General features: G+C 38.5%; 1 protein-coding gene across 7 annotated transcripts in view; it reads right to left on the bottom strand.

The window, feature by feature from the left end:
* Positions 1-23196, bottom strand: part of ACYP2 (acylphosphatase 2) — a 278791-nt gene that overhangs the window by 167104 nt on the left and 88491 nt on the right. Inside the window, exon 1 of one of the 7 annotated variants that reach the window (XM_042932273.1) lies at positions 9371-9628. The exons of the other annotated variants lie outside the window; for them this stretch is intronic. Within the exon in view, the coding sequence (XP_042788207.1) occupies positions 9371-9509 (139 nt within the window). The 5' untranslated portion in view covers positions 9510-9628. Of the gene's footprint in view, positions 1-9370; positions 9629-23196 lie in introns of those variants that run through there. 7 annotated transcript variants of the gene reach the window in all.

Here is a 23196-nt window from a genome sequence, read left to right as displayed (position 1 = left end):
ATTTTTTAAAATAATAATAGCTGGGGTTGAAAGAAAAGCATAGAATCCCTTTCTGTGGAGATAAAAGAAATAAAATCTAGTCAGGATGAAATTAAAAATGCTATCACTGAGATGCAATCTTGAATGGATGCCATGGTGGCAAGGATGGATGAAGGAGAGCAGCGAATCCGTGATAGAGAAAACAAACTTATGGAGAATAATGAAGCAGAAAAAAAGAGGGAAAGTAAGGCAAAAAAGCATGATATAAGAATTAGAGAACTCAGTGACTCATTAAAAAGGAATAACATCCTAATCATAAGGGTCCCAGAAGAGGAAGAGAGAAAAAGGAGTAGAAAGTTTATGTGAACAAGTCATAGTGGAAAACTTTCCTAACCTGGGGAAAGACATGAACATCAAAATCCAGGAAGCACAAAGAACTCCCATTAGATTCAACAAAAAACCAACCATCAAAAAGGCATATCATAGTCAAATTCACAAAATACTCAGGCAAGGAAAGAATCATGAAAGCAGCAAGGGAAAAAAAAAGTCCTTAACCTACAAGGAAAGACAGATCAAGTTTGAAGCAGACCTATGCACAGAAACTTGGCAGGCCAGAAGGGAGTGGCAGGATATATCCAACGTGCTGAATCAGAAAAATATGCAGCCAAGAATTCTTTATCCAGCAAGGCTATCGTGCAAAATAGAAGGAGAGACAAAGAGTTTCCCAGACAAACAAAAACTAAAGGAGTTCATGACCACTAAACCAGCCCTGCAAGCATTTTAAGGAGGGACCTCTGAGGGGAGAAAAGATGGGGAAAAAAAAGACCAAAAGCAACAAACACTAGAAAGGACCAGAGACCACCACCAGAAACTCCAACTCTACAGGGAACATCATGGCAATAAATTCATATCTTTCAGTACTCACTTTAAACATCAATGGACTAAACACTCCAATCAAAAGACACAGGGTAACAGAATAGATAAGAAAACAAGATCCATCTATATGCTGTTTACAAGAGACCCATTTTACACCTACAGATACATGCAGATTGAAAGTAAGGAGATGGAGAACCATCTATGATGCTAATGGCCACCAAAAGAAACCTGAAGTAGCCATACTTATATCAGACAATCTAGATTTTAAAATAAAGACTGTAACAAGAGAGGAAGAAGGTCATCATATCATAATTAAGGGGTCTATCCACCAAGATCTAATAGTTGTAAACATTTACGCCCCCAACATGGAAGAACCCAACTAATCACAAACATACAGAAACTTTTTGATGATAATACCATAATAGTAGGGGACTTCAACACCCCACTTACAGTAATGGACAGATCATCTAAACAGAAAATCAACAAGGAAACAATGGCTTTGAATTACACACTGTACCAGATGAACTTAACAGATATATTCAGGACATTTCACCCTAAAGCAGAATACACATTCATCTTGAGTGCACAAGGAACATTCTCCAGAATAGATCACATATTGGGGCACAAATCAGCCCTCAACAAGCACAAAAAGATCAAGATCATACCATGCATATTTTCAGACTACAACACTATGAAACTTGAAATCAACCACACAAAAAAAATTTGGAAAGACAACAAATACTTGAAGACTAAAGAACATTCTGCTAAAGAATGAATGGGCTAACCAAGAAGATAAAGAGAAAATTAAAAAGTACAAGGAAGGGGCGCCTGGGTGGCTCGGTCGGTTAAGCGGCCGACTTTGGCTCAGGTCATGATCTCGCGGTCCGTGAGTTCGAGCCCCGCGTCAGGCTCTGTGCTGACTGCTCAGAGCCTGGAGCCTGTTTCAGATTCTGTGTCTCTCTCTCTGCCCCTCCCCTGTTCATGCTCTGTCTCTCTCTGTCTCAAAAATAAATAAACGTTAAAAAAAATTAAAAAAAAAAAAGTACAAGGAAGCCAATGAAAATGATAACACCACAGCCCAAAACCTCAGGAACACAGCAAAGGTGGCCAAAAGAGGGAAGTATACAGCAATCCAAGCTTTCCTAAAGAAGGAAGAAAGGTATCAGATACACAACCTAATCTTACATCTTAAAGAGCTGGAAAAAGAACAGCAAATAAGACCCAAAACCATCAAAAGATGGGAAATAATAAAGAATAAAACAAAAATCAATGCTATCGACACCAAAATAAAAACAGTAGAATGGATCAATGAAACCAGGAGCTGGTTCTTTGAAAAAATTAACAAAATTGATAACTTAGCTAGTTTGATCAAAAAGAAAAAGGAAAGGACCCAAATAAATAAAATCAAGAATGAAACAGGAGGGGCACCTGGGTGGCTCAGTCAGTTAAGCATCCGACTTCAGTTCAGGTCATGATCTCATAGTCTGTGAGTTCAAGCCCCACATCAGGCTCTATGCTGACGGCTTGGAGCCTACTTCCAATTCTGTGTCTCCCTCTCTCTGCCCCTCACCCACTCACACCTCTGTCTCTCTCATTCTCTCAAAAGTAAATAAACATTAAAATAATTTGTTTAATAAATAAATAATGAAAGAGAGATCATAACCAACACAGCAGAAATACAACCAATAATATGAGAATATTGTAAGCAATTATACACCAATAAATTGGGCAATCTGGAAGAAATGGACAAATTCCTAGAAACATATACACTACCAAAACTTAAACAAGAAGAAATAGAAAATTTGAACAGACCCATAACCAGTAAATAAATCAAATTAATAACCAAATATCTCCCAAAAAATAAGAGTCCAGGGCCAGATGGCTTTCCAGGGAAATTCTACCAAACATTTAAAGAAAAGTTAACACCTATTCTTTTGAAGCTGTTCCAAAAAACAGAAATGGAAGGAAAACTTCCAAACTCATTCATAAGCCAGCTTCATAAGCCAGCATTACCTTGATTCCAAGACCAGACAAAGACCCCACTACAAAGCAGAACTATATACCAATTTTCCTGATGAACACGGATGCAAAAATCCTCAACAAGATACTAGCCAACTGGATCCAATTAGACATTAAAAGAATTACTCACCATGACCAAGTGGGATTTATACCTGGGATGCAGGGCTGGTTCAATATCCACAAAACAATAATGTGATACAACACATCAATAAAAGAAAGGACAAGAACCATATGATCCTCTCAATAGATGCAGAGAAAGCATTTGACAAAATATAGCATCTTTCTTGATAAAAACCCTCAAGAAAGTAGTGATAGAAGGATCATAACTCAAGATGATAAAAGCCATATATGAAAGACCCACTACTAATATCATCCTCAATGGGGAAAACTGAAAGCTTTCCCCCTAAGGTCAGGAACACGACAGGGATGTCCACTGTCGCCATTGTTATTCAACATAGTGTTGGAAGTCCTAGCCTCAAAAATCAGATAACACAAGAAATAAAAGGCATCCAAATTGGCAAGGAGGAAGTCAAACTTTCACTCTTCACAGATGACATGAAACTCTATATGGAAAACCCTAAAATTCCACCAAAAAACTGCTCGAACTGATTCATGAATTCACCAAAGTCATAGGATATAAAATCAATGTACAGAAATAGGTTGCATTCCTATACACCAATAATGAAGCAACAGAAAGAGAAATCAAGGAATTGATCCCATTTACCACTGCACCAAAAATCATAAAATACCTAAGAATAAACCTATCCAAAGAGGTGAAAAATCTATACACTGAAAACTATGGCAAGTTTATGAAAGAAATTGAAGAAGACATTAAAAAAATGGAAAAACATTCCATGCTCATGGATTGGAAGGACAAATATTATTAAAATAATACTACCCAAAGCAATCTACATATTCAATGCAATCCCTAACAAAATAATACCAGCATTCTTCAGAGAGCTAGAACAAACAATCTTAAAATTTGTATGGAACCAGAAAACACCATGAACACCCAAGAACCTTGAGAAAGAAATACAAGCTGGAGGCATCAAAATCCTGAACTTCAAGATGTAATACAAAGCTGTAATCATCAAGACAGTATGGTACTGGCACAAAAACAGACACTCAGATCAATAGAACAGAATAGAGAACCCAGAAAAGGACCCACAAATATATGGCCAACTAATCTTTGACAAAGCAGGAAAGAATATCCAATGGAATAAAGATAGTCTCTTCAGTAAGTGGTGCTGGGAAAACTGGACAGCAACATGCAGAAAAGTAAACCTGAATCACTTTCTTACACCATACACAAAAATAAACTCAAAATGGATGAAAGACCTCAATGTAAGACAGGAAGCCCAAAATCCTAGAGAAGAAAGCAGACAAAAACCTCTTTGACCTCAGCTGCAGCAACTTCTTACTCAACAAATCTCCAGAGGCAAGGGAAACAAAAGCAAAAATGAACTATTGGGACCTCATCAAAATACAAAGCTTCTGCACAGTGAAGGAAACAATCAGCAAAACTAAAAGGCAACCAACGCAATGGGAGAAGACAATCAATCTTCTGACTTATCTGACATATCAGATAAAGGGTTAGTATCCAAAATCTATAAAGAATTTATCAAACTCAACACCCAAAAAACAAATAATCAAGTGAAGAAATGGGCAAAAGACATGAATAGACACTTCTCCAAAGAAGACATCCAGATGGCCAACTGACACATGAAAAAAATGCTCAATATCACTCATCGGCAGGCAAATACAAATCAAAACCACAATGAGACAACATCGCACACCTGTCAGAACAGCTAACATTAACAACTCAGGCAAGAACAGATGTTGGCGAGGATGTGAGAAAGAGGATCTCTTTTGCATTGTTGGGAATGCAAGCTGGTGCAGCCACTCTGAAAAACAGTATGGAGGTTCCTCAAAAAACTAAAAATAGAACTACCCTACACCCAGGAATTGCACTACTAGGTATTTATCCAAGGAATACAGGTGTGCCGTTTCAAATGTTGATAGCAGTGCTATTGACAATAGTATGTAAAGAGCCCAAATGTCCATCAAAAGATGAATGGATAAAGAAGATGTGGGATGTGTGTGTGTGTGTGTGCACACACATATATATACATATTTACATATGCGCATGCTCACACACACACACACACACACACAGAGGAATATTACTCAGCAATCAAAAAGAATGAAAACTTGTCATTTGCAACTGCATGGATGGAACTAGAGGGTATTATGCTAAGTGAAATTAGTCAGTCAGAGAAAGACAAATATTATGACTTCACTCATATGTGGAATTTAAGATACAAAACAGATGAACCTAAGGGACAAGAAGCAAAAATAATATAAAAACAGGGAGGGCGACAAAACATAAGAGACTCTTAAATACAGAGAACAAACTGATGGTTGCTGTAAGGCTTGTGGGTGGAGAGATGGGTTAAATGGGTAAGGGGCATTAGGGAGGACATTTGCTGGGATGAGCACTGGCCATTATACATAGGGGATGGATCACTGGAATCTACTCCTGAAATCATTATTGCACTATATGCTAACTAACTTGGATGTAAATTAAAAATAAAAAATAACAATAAATTTAAAATTAAAATTTTAAAAATTTAAAAATTAATAAAATAAATAAATAATAAATAAACATTTTAGAAAGGAAGGAAGGAACAAAGGAAGGAAGTAACTGAATCCCTATAGTATCTTCTAACTTATCTATAAATTTCAAACTATTCTAAAACAAAAGATTTATTTTTAAAAAAGGTAGAGGAAGAGAAGCAGCAATGGAAAGCAACAGCACCCAAAGGCTCTATATGTAGACTTTGCAGATCCACCTGAGAAGTGAATCCACTATTGGTAATAATATCTCTATGAGTGTATTTTCCTGAATTTCAAACAACCAAGTTATAAACTAATTCTTAGAATATGATGTTTGTAAATTTTGCTGTATTTGAGAGTAAGGCAGAACACCTTTGACCTCTAGAATGTTTTGAGTGCCTTTTGTCACCAAGTTAAATTCAAACTTTTTTTATTGTTTATTTATTTTGAGAGAGAGATAGTGTGGGGGAGGAGCAGAGAGAGAGGGAGAAAGAGAGAGAGAGAGAGGGAGAGAGGGAGAGAGAGAGAGAATTACAGGCACTGACAGCATAGAGCCCGATGCACGGCTCAAACCCATCAACCACAAGATCATGACCTGAGCCGAAATCAAGAGTTGGACACTTAAACAACTGAGCCACCCAGGTGCTCCTTAAATTCAAACATTCTGAACAGGCATATAACAAACCTTGATTTTCATTGGAAAATATTTTCTGTCCATAAACTCCATTAAGCCAGTTTAATTCATTGATCAATTTTCCATCAGGACAGGATAATTAAATCATTTTCCATATTTTCCATATTCATTTTGATATCATTGAAACCATCTTCATTGGGAATATTTTCCATTTAAGTATTTTACTGACAATTTTATTTATCAATCTAAATTGTGTCCATATAAAATGTTCCCAATCATTGCTTCTTCCATTGTAAATTTATTTTTATAGCTATTATTTCCAGCAAGTCAGCTTTCACTAAGATTTTATTATTCCATACTTTTAAATTAAAATTTAATCTTAAAATGTTTCCTTTAGGGGCACCTGGGTGGCTCAGTTGGTTAAGTGTCCGACTTCAGCTCAGGTCATGATCTTGCAGTCTGTGAGTTCAAGCTTCGTGTCGGGCTCTGTGCTGACAGCTCAGAGCCTGGAGCCTGCCTCAGATTCTGTGTCTCCCTCTCACTCTGCCCCTCCCCTGCCCACACTCTGTCTCTCTCTCTCTCTCTCAAAAATAAATAAACATTTAAAAAAATAATAAAATGTTTCCTCTAATTATTATCCATTTTATATTAAAATTAAATTTTGTTTTTATTATTATCAATAATTTCTATATAAGCATTATGACTTAGACAAAAGGCTAATGGCTTGTATTTATTTCTTACATAATCTGTAAGAAAACTGTGGGTTTTGTGAGACAAAGATATAGACTAATATAAAGAAATAGTGGCAGTGTCAGCAAGCAACAGAGACAGAGTCAAAGATCTGACTGTTTATGGACCAGGTCAAACTTCCTTGGAGCCAAAAGTCCTCAGGGTCATAAGCCATAAAAATGTCCTCAGGGTCATCCAGACTGGTCCAAATGGCTGAGTCTAAATGTCCTGTATCAGTATATATATATGTATGTGTTTGGTGCATAAGTTAGGAAGAGGCAAAATAAAGGTGGAAAAGGTATTGAAAGGAGAATCAATGAGTTATAGCGATTAAGAACATGGGCTTGGGTATCAGAATGTCAAGGTACAAATCCTATCACCACCACTTAATTTGCTCTGTAACCTGGGAAAGTTACTTCTCTATGCCTCAATTTTTCTACCTGATACATGAGGAAAATGTTGAGGTCACAGGGTTCAGGATTAAATGAGATAATATATGTAAAATATTGAGTACAGAACTTGGCACATCCTAGGTTCCAGCAAATGTCAGTGTATATGTGTGCAAATATCTGACTCTGAATTTGTCACATATACTATGCTTTGATAAACCAATAGTATGCATGTACTCTTCCATTTAACATACCACAAACTATAGGAGTTAACCCTAGAGATGATTTTTTAAACCCCACTCTTCATGTGTAGTTGATCTTTACATGCCATATACAATTGATCATTATATACCACATAACCACCACATACACAAAAGTACAATTATATTGTTAAAATCAAGAGAAATACATTATGCATTAACACAAAACACTGCATAATGGAAACATGCAGGTTTTAGAATTTGAGAAATGCAGGATCAAATCCCATTTATCAACTCAGGATTTGTCTAAGTTAGTGAACCTCTCTGTATCTGTTTTCTCACTGTGCAAACGGGAATAAGACATATTTCTCACAAAACTGTGATAAGGATTAAGTTAACAATAGTAAGATACTCAGCACATGGAACATACCCTATAAATGTCACACCTGCGCATGTGCACACACGCACACACACATGCACACACACACACACTCCTTAATTAGTGCCATTTCTGTCCAAATGACCAAATATTTTGTCATAAAATACTTTCATATTTTATGTCCTGTGTTTCAAATGACTTATTCTGGCAGTTTCCAACCCAGAATACCAGACCCCTGGGCATACACAAAGACCTACTATAGGTACAAGGCCTTAGATAATTTTAAGAAAATCAGTTTCCAGATCTTCAACATCCACATGTATTCTTTCCTCGTGTTGGCCTGTCTGAGAAAGCACCTGTGCTCTGGGGTGGTTCTCCTTTCCTACAGCCCTTTGCACAAACATCTCTGAAAGGAAATCCCTTAATCTCATTCTGTGCATCACCCCAAAGCATAAAAACCTCTAGAGTACCAAAATAGAGTACAGTTTCTTTAATCAAGTTTCCATAAACACCTCCAGCTTTCTCCTTAAGAAATAAGTCTCCAGTACAGATTTTCCTTTTAAATTGAATAACATTTATCATGTTTTTAAGTATAGTTTTATTATTTACATGAACTGTATTCTATTAGTAATCATAATAGCAACTCAAGCCAGAAGAAAAAAAATTATAAAGCTTTATGATCATAGGAAATTCAGAAAATATATTTAAATGTATATGTGCATATATACACATACATACTGTACATACATATTGCAAAAAAGCTTGATAGGGTGATCAATAACAAACTCTCAAACATAACAATGGGATAAAATTCTGTGGGGGAAGTGGAATGGAAATCAAACTCAAAGAGGAAAAGGTATGATGTAAAATTTTCCAACGCTAAAAAAACTTTAAATGATGGCAATTATTAAATCACTAACTTATTTATATTCCATTGGATAAATTCCTGAGTGACTTAACATTTTAATTTTGAACTAAAAATAGTAAAAATCAGCCAAATATTACATCCTTTGCAACTAAATTTTTGATGAAACAAAAACTAGATAACTGAATTCTGTTAAGAGCTACACAGAAGGGGGAGAAAGGGTAATCTGGCAAAGCGAACCCTCAAACATCAAGTGTCCCTTCTGAAATTCAAGCCCAATTTCAGTGACTTGAAACGAAGACCACTAGTTCAAATGCCCTCTCTTCATTTCCTACCCAACTTTATTCTTTCCCACCCCGCCCGCCCCCCAACCCCGCACCACCTCACTCCGCGGGCTCGGAAAGCCCAGCAGTCCCCTTTCTACCCCCCCTCGACCCCTCCTCACACCCACAGCGTTCTCTGCTCTCCCTCTCCTCTCCCACCCCAGGTCTTCGGCGCATGCGCGCTTGGATGCAGTCCCATCCGCGGCTGCTGTGTCATGGCCGAGCGGAAGTCCCGGCCACAGCGGGGAGGGAGGCGGGGGCGTCCTTAAGATGGGAGGCACTTTTCTTAGCTTTCTCCCCTTCTGCCCAGAACACCTCTTTGATCTCCCACTGTCGCGGGGAGGTGGGGGCCGTCCCCTACCCTGCACTCTGCCGAACACCTCGTAGTCCACGGATTTGAGTCGCCTGGCGGCAGACATGGCGGCGAGTCCTCTGCCGAGGAGCCGGAGTGGGGTTCGGGACGCGGCGACTGCGGCGGCCAGGAAAGGGAGGGGGCACATGGGACCTCTCGGCGTACCCCGCGCCTGTCACCAGCCCGGGACGCGAGCGCGCCGGGGTCACGCGTCGGAAGGTGGCAAATGAGACTGCGGGTACTGGGATCGGGGGCAGCTAAGGACGCTGGACGGGAAGACCGTTCGGTCCCTGGCCGCGAGGCCTCCCTCTTTGCCCTCCCCTGCCTTATGGAACCTGACTGGCTTCCCCGCCGGTTCCATGTTCCCTGCGATTTAATTAACCTCCGGGCTCGTTTCTCAGTGTTGGTAAATAAAAGCCGGATGCTGTGCCCAGATGTCAATAGTTTGATAACCAAACGTGATTGCTTTTGAAATGAAATATCTGCCAGCTTGTTGATTGAGGGCACTTGGTTATTGAGTTAATTCTTATTAAATGTTTGGGCGACTGCCAAGTCTATTTGGCGATTTTGAGCCAATTCTTAAGGTAATGTGTGCACATTTTCATCTCTTCTGTTGAGTCAGAAAGGTTTGGGACCTGAATCCATATTCAAGTGGATTGTGGTATTTTCTGGGATAAGAAACTTGAAAAATCTAACTTCTTTTATGCTGGTGGAAACGGAGAGTGGGGGGGAAATCTTCTTGCCTGCCGTTCACTCATAGCTTTTTTTATGGTCTTATTGTTGAGCGACATCCCAATTGCCTACAAGGTTAAGGCAGTTTGTACTTAGAGAATGCACTTTATGGTGAGCTGTTATGAAGTCTTAATTTAAAGCAACCCACCACTGCGAAGAATCTGGATACAGCTATTGATAATCTGCTGCCTTCTAGAATTCCAAATTTTTTTACTTGTGAGAATTTGCATTTCTCAACATAATTTGTTGGCTTCAATACCTTTACATATTTCTCTGCATCTGGCCACAGAGTTAAAATAATCTTCTACAATATGATTCAATATTATGTGCCAATTCTAGTAGAGAACACCAAAAATCATCTAAAAGTTGGTTAGAATTTGGTTAAAACATTTTAAAGTAAAATTCCAGTATTCTGGAAGTGCTAATCCAGGTAATTTTATGTAATGAAGACCCTGGCTTATTACAGAGACCTGACAATTATGTCTACCTCTCTTCCCCGTGTTTATTCCATGCCCACTCTAGAATCTACATAGATCCTACACCATTCTTTTCAATGATGTCTCTATAGAGTTTCTACATTGCAATGTAAACAAAACTGAAGGCCTTCAGCCTTCACTAACCTCTTATTACCTGCTTATCCCCATTCATAAATTATTCTGTAGTTTATAGGTAACCTACTGTCAAGGCACTTTGAATTATTCTGCTCTCTGAACATACCTTGACCTTTAAAAAAAAATCTTTAGGGGCACCTGAGTGGTTCAGTCAATTGAACATGGGACCCTGGGTTTCAGCTCAGGTCATGATTTCACAGTTCGTTGAGTTCGAGACCTACATAGGGCTCCATGCTGACATGCCAAGCCTGTCTCCCTCTCTCTCTGCCCCTCCCCTGCTCATTATGTCTCTCTCTCAAAATAAATAATTTAACTAAAAAAAAAAAAAGTTTTGTAAATCTTTGCTCTTGGATCTACTTTATTTAGACTACTTCCTCTAATTCCCAAATCTCCCCCTATTCCTTTTAGTTGCCTGTGCAAGTGCTTACCAGATTTCATCCTAATTATTAGTGTCTTCTTCACTAGCACAGTGCCTTCTAAGAAGTAAAACTCAAATTGGGTTGAGATCCTGTCACTACCACTAATCCTGTCACTGATAAGCTTGACATTTTCTTTTTCTTAATCTTGGACTTTCCCCCACATTTACCCAAGAGTGCCCCTGCCAATTATTATGTAGCTTTATTGTAATTTTAGAATGCTATAGCAACAATTGACATTTGCTTAGCTAAAAAATTTACTGTGTCCGCCAACTACAGAACATTAGCAAACAGACATTTTTTCAGCATGGATTGCCAATAATATGTGATACTAAGACTGTAAAAATTTTAAGCAAATATCACTAATAATTAAGCTAATTTTAAATAATAGAAACATCTTTGTATAGAGAAATTTTTTTCAGTAGGAAAAAATAATCTATAACCCTAACACAATCTTTATCATTTGTGGGTTCTCTTATACATATATTCTAAGTAAAGTCATAATACAAATTCAACCTTTATTTTTTCTTTTTCGATATTATAGTCTTTCCAATGAATATTTTACTAGTTTCATGATACTCTGTTAAATGGGTATAACCATAAATTTACCTAAGTCCCTATTACACACTCAGATTGCTTCTAATTTGTCATTACCATAAAAAATATTGTGAAGGAAATATTCATGGACATAGCTTTCTTCCCATATTTTTAAATTATTTAGAAGTTTGATTACCCAAACTGTTTAAATATGTAATTTTCTTGATACATATTGCCAAGTGGTTTTCCAAAGGGCTGCACCAATTTAAATATACCACTACCAACGCTACATGAGTATATGACTGTTTGATTTCTGACACAAACAAATGTAAGCAGGTGCTTCACATACAATAAATGACTCAATTAGAAGAAAAGTTTTCATTTTGGAACCTGAGCAATAGACTTGAGGTAACTAGGCTTTGTGTTACTGATTGAAATTAAAACCTAGGTCATGATTTCAAGGTTTGTGAGATCGAGCCTCGCATCAGGCTCTGTGCTGACATCTCAGAGTCTGGAGCCTGCTTTGAATTCCATGTGTCCCTCTTTTTCTGCCCCTCTCCTGCTTGCTCTCTCTCTCTCTATTTCAAAACTAAACATTAAAAAAAAATTTTTTTTAATGACCAGGCCACAGAACTTATAAAATAGGGACAGACAATATAGTCTCTGTACCCAAATGATGTTTGAACTGAGTAGGTCTCATCTATAAATCTCTGTATCATCACCATGAAGGGTCAGTTGAAAGTTATTCCTAGAGTGATTTCTCAGAAATTTGATATTAAGGTATAATTAATTTCAGGCACAACCAAAATTACTTAATCTATCAACGTATTTCTACCACTGAAATAGTTTTGTAATCATTATGTTAAAAGAGAAAGAGTGAACAAAATATAAACTATTAACTTCCACAGTTGAAGAGGCCTGAACAAACCAATTCCGTGATTCCCTCATGGAAGGAATACTTTACAGACAAAGAAATGGTTAGATAATTAGTACTAAACTGGATTCAAGATCATTAGACACCAGACTGTTAGTCACATGAAGAAGTAGCTAGTTTCCCAGAAGAGGCTGTAATCTCATAATTTATCAGAAAATTTCTTAAGCATTTTATCAGGAAAGCATATTTCTTCTCAGAAGGAAATTCTGTCCCAGGTTTGAACCAATTTTTCTTTATCACAGTCCAATTTGATATTCAAAGCTCAGAAGTACATTTACCATTAAAGTCATTTCCCTCTCCTAGCTTGGTACTGTTAGGCTAGGCATGGTTGATTCCTCCCCTTGCCTTAGTTTCTCTCTGCCTAGATGAGAATTGGAAAGAACTTGTACTTTTGGAATTCAGTGTGGGCTCTCCAGGATTGGTAGATATTCAAAGCTGATTAGTTCTTTTGAAGGAATCTTTCTGGGGGGATTCAGAGCTTTTCCCCACCAGGAATTCCTGACCTTTGCTGTCTTGGTAAATGATGTCTATACTTTGCCTAGGGGCACACATCCCCATTCCAACTTCTGTATTGAATACTACACCTCCAACCCCTTTCTGCTTAGACTAGCCCCCAACAAGAAGGCTATGTGGGCTGGGATCCCTTTTAAAATAAACACAGGACCAGATTTCTCCTTTCCATTACATCTAATTGTGGGGACTCATACCCCTGTCCTACCACTGATAGAAGGTGCAGTTTGCTCTGAATGTGACCACCTCTGTCTGCTCTCTTGGAGGCATCATTCAAGTATTTCCAGCCACAGCCTTTCCTCTTTACTTTCTGCAGTCATGGGTCAAATGCCAGTCCCTTCTAGCTCCAACGAGTAAATGCCAAGCTCTCAAAAGAAGGGGTTCTTTTAAAGACCCCTTTAAAGACCCCTTTCACCAGGTAGTGAAGGGAAAACACCTGTTTTTTCTCTCCCTTGGTGGGACCTGGGAGAAGAGAGAAAGCCACAGCTCTCCAATAACTTTCCTGGAAGAAATCCTGTCTCGAGCCCGAGGTGGGTGTTGGGCTAAGGCTCTTAAAGCCAGTTTTCAATACCCCTTTTACATGACATGGTAGTCCAGTACCTCATCTTGAAATGTGGGTATAACTAGTGCTTTGTTTTCAGTCTCAGGTCTCAGCTAAAACTGAGACAAAAGTCCCATTTTCCAAATCAACAGAATTCAATATACAAACCCTGTTAGGATCGTGATTTTGAAAGTTCAACAAGACATTTTTGAGACCAAACACAGGTTGACTATTAAATATTATAGGATTATCTTTGTTATATATAATCATGACATTGTGGTGTATTTTTTAAAGGCCTTACCAATTAGAGGTGTATACTGAAATCTTTTAGGGTGTTATGAAATGATATTTGGGACTTGCTTTCAAATCCTCCAGGATTGGGGGTAGGACAGTTTAGAGAGAATAAACTTAGTAAATTGGTGATGGTAATTGCAAGTAAGTCATGGGTATATGGGGATTCATTATACTGTTCTCTAATTTTGTGTGTGTTTGAAATTCTTAGGTAAAGTTTTAAAATAAAATATAAAATTTTTAAAAAGTCCCTCTCATTCTACAAAATATGTGATCAATAATCTTCAAAACTGTCAAAGTTATGAAAAACAGTGAAATCCTGAGAAATGACCAAGAGGAGCCTAAGGAGACATGATGGTTAAAGGTAATGTGTATTAAGGATGGAATTCTGGAACAGAAAAAATTTTCGGTAAAAACTGAGGACATCTGAATAAAGTGTGGACTTTAGTGAAACAGTAAGGTATCAATAATTGGGTCATTAACTGTGACAAATGTACCATCTTAATGTAAGATATTAATAATAAGAGAAACTGGGTATAGGGTATAGGAGAACTCTCTGTACCATTTTAGTAATAGTTTTATAAATCTAAAACTGTTCTAAAATTAAAAATTTACTTTTCAAAAGTCCATTTTAATATCCTGTTATATATTTTCATAATAACATTTGAAAATAATTTCTCACTGTAGTGAATAACAAAATCATTAGTTTAATTTTTTTAATGTTTATTGATTTATTTTGAGGGAGAGCATGTGTGCATATGTGAGCTGGGGGGTTGGGGGGCGCAGATAGAGAGGAGAGAGAGAATCCCAAGCCCACGAACTGTGAGATCATGACCTGAGCCAAAACCAAGAGCCAAAAACAGTCAGCTCAACCGACTGAGCCACTCAGGGGCCCCTAGTTTCAATAAATCGGTACATGATTTAAATTTTTCGTAAATTCCTAAGTCAAGCTAAGATAGAACTGAACAGTTGACCTCAAAGCACTAAAGCTGGTCTTAACCAGTATAAAGAAGCACAAACAGATAATTAAATATAATAATACCTCAACTAATGAAAAGAATGTGTTACAGAAACATAGTTCATTTCCAGAAGAAAATATATAAAATGCATGAGAAAGTTTGAGATGTGAAGAAACAGTATGGAAAAATACCATTATGCTTAGCACCAAGTGCTTTAGAAAACAGGAAATATGCATCTGTATGTCTTGACTAAAGAAAGGATACAGTTAAGATTAGATAAAGAAAAAACTAATCACCACTACTGCTGCTTGGACACATTACAGAGGCAACAAATGGCAAAGCCAGTTTATGTACAGAGTGTGCCCAGGCTCTGAGTCTTAGCTATAGCACCAAGATCAGGAAGGGGAAAAAGCGGACGAACACTAGCTCAGAAAAAAAGTAGGCAGCCCAGGCCCTTCCCTTCCTAATACTTCTCAACCACAGACTTCAGCCAGTCTCAGATTTGCTTTTCCTATGAAAGCAAGGAGCCTATCTGGGGACATTCTTTCTAATTCCTCCTTGGTGTGCACACACATACACATACACACATGCATGCATGCGCGCTTATTGCCTGAAAGGCATAAAATCACATTTACCCTCAGATCTGGGCTAGTGACATCAAGGGTTCTCCTGTCTTTAAAACATATCTAATGGGGCGCCTGGGTGGCTCAGTTGATTGAGTGTCTGGCTTCGGCTCAGGTCATGATCTCACAGTTTGTGGGTTCGAGCCCTGCATCAGGCTCTGTGCTGACAGCTTACAACCTAGAGCCTGCTTCTGATTCTGTGTCTCCCTCTCTCTCTACTCCTCCTCTGCTCATGCTCTGTCTGTCTGTCTGTCTCTCTCTCTCTCCTTCAAAAATAAATAAAAACATTAAAAAAAATTTTTTTTAATAAATAAATAAAACATGCCTATTTTGGGTGCCTGGGTGACTCAGTTGGTTAAGCGTCCAACTCTTGGTTTTGGCTCAGGTCATGGTCTCAAGGTTCATGGGTTCGGGCCCCTCGCCCTGCTCTGCACTGACAGTGCAGAGCCTGCTTGCGATTCTCTCTCTGCTCCCCGCCCCCCACCAGTCTCACTCTCTCAAAATAAATAAATAAACTTGAAAAAAAATATTGAAAAAAATAAAACAAATCTGTTTCATGATGCCTTGGTGGATAACTGAGTTGGTATACAACATCCATTCCAATCTTTCTAGCTTGCTTTCCTGTTTTGTAGAGCTGGAAAGTTTAAAGTTACATCCATCCCATAGACATTCTTGGAATTGGGATTCCTTACATGCTAGAGGATCAACCATCAGAAGTACAATGCTAGATGCGGAGCAAGGGCATGAATGAGAGACAGAGGCCATCTGCTGCTGGTTCTGTGATGAGCACAATCATAGAGGAATTTTAGTTTTTCTGTGGCATCGTCACATAACTGCAGCTTCTTGGACACCAGGAGGCAAGCAGGGAGCAGGACATTCATTTCACTAGTTAATATCATAGCAAGTGTGGCAGGTTCCAGAGTCTCAGTTCCCTGGATGTGGCAGTTTCCTGACTGTACCAGCTTCCTGATAGTGGCAGGGGAGATAGTTCTAAAGCCAGCAGCTTCTCAATTCAGCACATTTCCTGACTGCAGAAGAATCTACTTAGTAACTCCCTTGGTGGCCCAGTGCTGCAGTGAGAGTCAATCCTGAAATGTCAGCCTCAAAGTGGTTTTCAATCCTGTCTGCACATTAGAATCTCCAGGGGAGCTTACTAATTATACACATACACATGTCCAAAGGTTTTGATTCAGTATGTCTGCAGTGGATTCCAGAATCTATATTCTCAAAAGCAATCCAGATGCTTGGGGTACAAAGCTAAGGCTGAGAACGACTGGCCCAGAGACTCTTTCTTTAGGCCCCTCAGCAACTCCATAAGCCATTTAATCTCAATATTAAATCCATTTCTGTTTAAACTGTCTATAATGAATTATTTTTTCTGTAATTGAACCATGACCAATGCAATGCCTGGGGACAAAATCTTCACAATAGGAGTAGATCAAAGTTTAAGCATAATGTAAGTTCAAATATGCCACCCCCCTCCTGTCAATAAAGCAGCATTAAAATTTTTAGTGCTTACAAAGAGAAGAAACAAAAATTATAAGAAGAAACAAGCCAGGAATGGTAATAAAACTAAGCCTGGAGTGTTGAAATATAACTTGCTATTGAGATATAATAGCACAAAGGCAACCTATATTATATTCTATAAATTAGTTGCAGCATACTTATTTATTTTGATTGTCTACTTGCTTATTTTGAAAGAAAATTAGTGAAATAATAAATTTAAAAGAACCCTTTCAGAGCCCGAATTGTTTAAGTGAACTATGATTTCTGGTGTGTTGCTGCCACCTACCATCTGTCCAAGGCAAGGCAGGTCATGTGGATATGCTATTCAGTCTTTCAGGAATGTTAATAGCAGCTAAGTTCTCTCATTTCAGTGTCACACTTCTAAAATAATTTTAGGAGCATGCTAAACCCCTAAATGATAAGCAGTAAGTGTTTTGGGTGCTCTTTACTCAACATATCACTTAAATATGAAAGTATCTTGACTATTAGATATGGATGTTACAGGAAAAACAAAACTTACAAGAAAATTCAAGCTGAAAAGTTAAAGCTGAAAGTTAAAGCTGATTGAATTCCTACTATGTACTAGACAGGCATTGTGGCTTACAGTATACTCGTCTACGGCAACCTTTAAGTTTTTCTAATATTTACTTATATTTGAGAGAGAGAGAGCGAGAGCAGGGAAGGGAAAGACACACACACACACACACACACACACACACACACACACACACACACACAGAATCCTAAGCAGGCTCCAGGCTCGAGCTGTCAGCACAAGCCTGATGTGGGGCTCAAACTCACCAACCATGAGATCACGACCTGAGCCAAAATCCAGAGTCGGACAATTAACTGATTGAGCCACCCAGGCACCCCTCTGTTTAATTCTTCTGTTGTCCTAAAACTGCTATAAGAAGTAAGGAGCATAGGGGCGTCTGGGTGGCTCAGTCGGTTGAGCGTCCGACTTCAACTCAGGTCACGATCTCGCAGTCCGTAGGTTCGAGCCCCGCATCGGGCTCTGGGCTGATGGCTCAGAGCCTGGAGCCTGCTTCGGATTCTGTGTCTCCCTCTCTCTCTACCCCTCCCCCGTTCATGCTTTGTCTCTCTCTGTCTCAAAAATAAATAAACGTTAAAAAAAATTAAAAAAAAAAAGAAGTAAGGAGCATAATTTAAAAAGAAAGAAAGAATTACACATGCATTACCCAGCAGTTATGCAATTATAAATTTCTCCCAAGGAAAAAATTGGGCAGGGAGTCAAAGATATAAATAAAACAATTGTCACTGCAAGTTGTTACAGTAAAAAATTGGAATTGGAATCTACTCAAATATCTATCAGTTTTTAAATTTAAATAAACAATTCTTACACAGTCTTAGAGAATGATGATGCTGATCAGGGCTTCTTATCAAGAATTCAAGATAGGCTTCAGAGGTTCAAATGCTGACCCTCTCATGGAGTCACTTGTGAGTTCTTTGGATGTCCTGTGAGGCCCTCTCACCACAAAGCTCTCTGATATGGGGAATGCTATTAAAGTGACCAGTGGTACTTTGAAATTCCCTTGCCCTTGGGGGGGTTGCCTTCTTTGGACACTTGCTTCCAAGAAGGCTTAAACCCAAGTAGCTTGCATTCTTTGAAAACTTTCAAGAGCCTCCTAGGACCTACAAAGTCCAAACTTCCTGGCACGGTATTCTTGACATTACATTATGTGGTTTGAGTTGACTGTTCCATACCCATTTCTCATTCACAAGGGATTATTTATTTGTTTGTTTATTTATTTGGAAAAAAACTAGGTACTTTCCTGTATTGTTGTCCCTTACAAATATATATTGTTGTCCCTTACAAATAGTCTGATGATGGAATGATCAATCCAAACCACAGTTTCAAATATCATTCTTGGCATGCACACCAAATATAACACAAATTAAAATGTGGCATGATTTTGTGCAATTGGTGTAGTGTAAAAAAGGAAAATCTATTTTAATGTGACACTGCAGGACATTCTTTGGTACACTGGTTCTAACATTGACCATATAAAGAGGAAATCAAAAGGTATATTTTGGCTCTGCAGTGAATTAAACCTGAGAAGACACAGTAATGTAAATGGGCATTTGTTTTTTACAATTTTAGAATAAACTCATAGACAAATCACAGAAGACAAAATTGTGATTACAGAAAAGAATGTGTTAGCCACCCAAAAAATTTAAAGCTAGATTTGCTGCCAGGGCACCTGGGTGACTCAGTCAGTTAAGTGTCCGACTTTGACTCAGGTCATGATCCTGCACTCTATGGGTTTGAGCCCCGCATCAGGCCCTGTGCTGGCAGCTCAGAGCTTGGAGCCTGCTTCAAATTCTTTGTCTCCCTCTCTCTCTGCTCATCCTCTTCTTATGCTCTATCTCTCTCAAAAATAAGTAAACATAAAAATTTTTTTTAAAAAACCAAAAAACTAGACTTGCTGCCAACAGAGTTTGGGAAGTAAAAGGGAAGAAGAACAGGTGAAGGGTACCATCCAAGCAAGAACATCCTTAATGAGAGATGGTCTTCTAGTTGATGGAATGGTAGATAGAGGTTCAAGAATGTTGTCGGAAATTAAAGAGGTGAAAGAAACCAAGATTCGTGACAAAATTATGTCGGAAGAAGAGAGGCAGCGGCGGAGAGAGGCAGGGCAAGCGAGCTAAATTTGCACACATCATGATATCTAAATCAAGAAATGCTCATTCTGAGACATCAAGGTAATCACGAAAAGAACTAAAAACAGAAACTACTAAAAGTAGTTACCTCCAGAGACCAAGGTAAAGGACACCACAAGGAAGCAATCAATCAAATCCAGAATATGGGACATTCTGCAAGATGACTGACCTAGATTCTCTAACAAATCGATGGCATGGGGGAAGAAATGAGCTACAGAATAAATGAAATTTAGGAGACAAAACAATCAAATTCAACGTGGAGCTCACATTTGAGATCCTTATTAGAATGATTTTGAAACAATTAAGAAACTTTTGATTATGAACTGGGTATAAGATGATGGTATAAAAAAATCAATAATATTTTTAGGTATAATAATGGCATAGAGGTTACATTTTAAAATACTTTTGTAGTTAGAAGCATCATGAAGTATTTCTACATAAAATAACATGATACCTTGGCTTTGCTTTTAAAATACTCCAGTGCCAATCCCCCATACCCCCCAAAATATAGCAGAATAGAGAAATAAGACTGGCCAAACATTGATAATTGTGGAAGCTGGAGTCATGGGGTTCACTGTACCATTCTCTCTGCTTGTATGTATGTATGTATGTATGTTTGAAATTTTCCAAAATAACAGGCTGCTTTATTTATTTATTTATTTATTTATTTATTTATATCTTAAAAGCAGATGTCTTTGAGGAGTATGATAGGATTTGGGGAACAATGGAGCAAGCAAAATTGTTTTATGTTTTTGATCTATTCAATAAATATTCATTGAATCCCTGCAATGTATGAAGCACCATTTAGGCACTTTTGGGAGAGATAAAGAACATATCAAAATTCCTGTCCTACTAAAGCTCAGATTCCTGTGAGAAGGAAGAAACAAACAAAAATTACATACAGGGGACACCTGGCTGGCTCAATCCAAGGAGCATGCAAATATTGATCTCAGGGTCATGAGTTTGAGCCCACATTGGATGTAGAGATTACTAAAAAAAAAAAAAAAACAAAACAAAACCTTGCAGACAGAATAATTAAGTTTTAATATGTTACAAGTGGATAAGTGCTATGAGGAAAGAATAAAATAGGGTAAGAGAGATGAAGAGTAAGGCCAAGTTTACAGTTTTAAATAACATGGTCAGGAAAGGGCTCTTTGAAAAATTTAACACTTGGGGGGTCCTGGGTGGCTCAGTCCACTGAGTGACCGGCTCGTGATTTAGGCTTGGGTTGTGGTCTCACAGTTTGTGAGATGGAACCCCACATCGGGCTCTACACTGACAGTGAACCTGTTTCTCTTTGCTCCTCCCCTACTCATGCTCTCTCTCTTTCTCTCTCTTTCTCCCAAAATAAATAAATAACATGAAAAATCTTTTAAAAGTGTAACATTTGAACAAAGACTTGAAGGAGTTGATGGAGATTATAAACCCTTCTGAATTGTTGCCTTTTAATTATGTCCATGGTTTAGCCTGATAAAAAGAATTGAAGATTTCTTTAAAAATAAAATAAAATCCCCCTGCTCCTCACTGCTCCTTCTCTACCTAACAAAATCTTCTTTTTTTTTAATGTTATTTATTTATTTTGACAGAGAGAGAATCCCAGACAGACTCCATGATGTCAGCACAGAGCCTGACCCACAGAGCTCCATCTAGTGAACTGTGAGATCATGACGTGAGCTGAAATCAGGAGTCTAATGCTTAGCCAACTGAGCCACCCAGGCACCCCTCAAAATCCTCTTTTATTCTTCAGGCCAATTTCAAGAGATCAACCTTCATGAGGTCTTTCATCCACTGTCAGAATTAACTGCTCTTTTGTGTTCTCTTGTACATGGCTAGTCACAGGTATTTCATTCCCCTGTATCATAGGGTCTTTTATGTCTTTACGAAGCATTTTCACTTTCATTATTTTATTCACACCTCATGATAATCTTGAGTAGTTTTTATTTCAAGATCATTATTATTCCCACTTATCAGATGAGAAAACTAGGGCTCTCAAGAAGTGACCTAACCCAGATTAGTCAGACACAAAGAGTTCAAATTCCAGACCACATCCTCTGTATGCAAACATTACTTCTTGACCTCACTCCACTGCCTCTCCATAATTAGTTGCTTCTAAAGTTCCTTTTTTTATGTTAAAATTAGATTTGAATCAAAGTACTCTTTGCCTGTGATATGAAATTAGGTAGTTCAGAAAACCTTAACAGGAAAAGCAAGCCTCCCACCTAATCAATCCCCAGGGATTTTTAAAGGACAATTTTTTTTTCCAGCATTTCTATTTTTAATTCTTCTAGTGGTTCTAAGTGTTAACTCTAGACATTATGCTTACACCTTTATACCTTGATCTTATCGCCTTTAGATATTTGCTGACTTTCTCCTTATTTGCTGACTTTCTCCTATGAAAAGTGAGGATTTTGCTCATTTGCATTGCCCTAACGTCTCAGGTTAGGTTCCCCAGGACACAGACACTGAGTCAGACTTGTGCACAGAATGCTTTGGTGACAACCCAGGAGGAGTGAAAGTGGCAAGATTGCGGGGAGAGGTGAGGGGGGAGGTAACCTGCTGTGCCGCTGCAACAGAAGCCTCTGCCCATTTCAGGAGCTCTGGGGCAGGAAAGTTGTCAGCAATCAATACTTCCAGCCACTGGAGAATGAGCAGCTTGGTCCTGAGGTGGGTGGGGATGTGAGCAGAGCAGCATGGTGTCCACCACAGCTCACCCCTACAGTGCTCTGATCCACTTCCTTAGAGTAAACTCACTCTATTTTCAGTTATCTCCTTCAGATTTATGGTTGGTTCCTTTATTTGGAGAATGTTGGTGAGTTGGATTACATCCCTTGCCTCTTCTGCAAGTGCTCTCAAAATCACGTCTGAGACACACCATTTCTACTGCCAATTCCAGATTCCCCTTGCTCTCAGCTAGCACTTGTGCTGGTCTAAGTGGCTTAGCTGGAATGGTGGGGAGAATCCTTGATCTTCATCCCTGAGGGGTCTGAGTCTAATGAGCCAGGTCTACTCAGGTTAGGTTGGCTACATTGACTACTTACCATCAAAACTGGGCAGGTGGGAAAGGAGGGATGCCCTGATCAGCCAGGTGTCCAACGTATTCTTCTCTGTCCTCCATAAAGCTGATATCTCATTCTCTCCTGATGCCCATTATTCCTTCCTTATTCCTTCCCTACCCTATGTGGTTTCCTTCTCTATTCTTCTCTTTCACACATCTCACATACTGAGAAGTGCCTATGAGACAGCTCTAATCTATTGTCCCCTAGGACCATAAATTCAACATCTTCAAAACTAAATTGATTTTTCTATCACCCACTAAACCTGTTCTTCCTCTTTCATCCATCCAGCCCCTGTGTTGGAAAACCTGGTCCATAACCTCCACCTCCCTCACCCTATCTATCTACCAAGTTCTGTAAATTCTATCTCCTACACAGCTTTTAAAGCCATTCTCTTTCTCCCTCCCCATGGTCACTATTCTCATTCAAGGACTCATCAT

The sequence above is a fragment of the Panthera leo genome, chromosome A3, assembly GCF_018350215.1.
Source record: "Panthera leo isolate Ple1 chromosome A3, P.leo_Ple1_pat1.1, whole genome shotgun sequence".
In the NCBI taxonomy this organism is placed as follows: Eukaryota; Metazoa; Chordata; class Mammalia; order Carnivora; family Felidae; genus Panthera; species Panthera leo.
The sequence above is the reverse complement of the archived record's forward strand: the minus strand, read 5'-3'. Positions and strand labels throughout refer to the sequence as shown.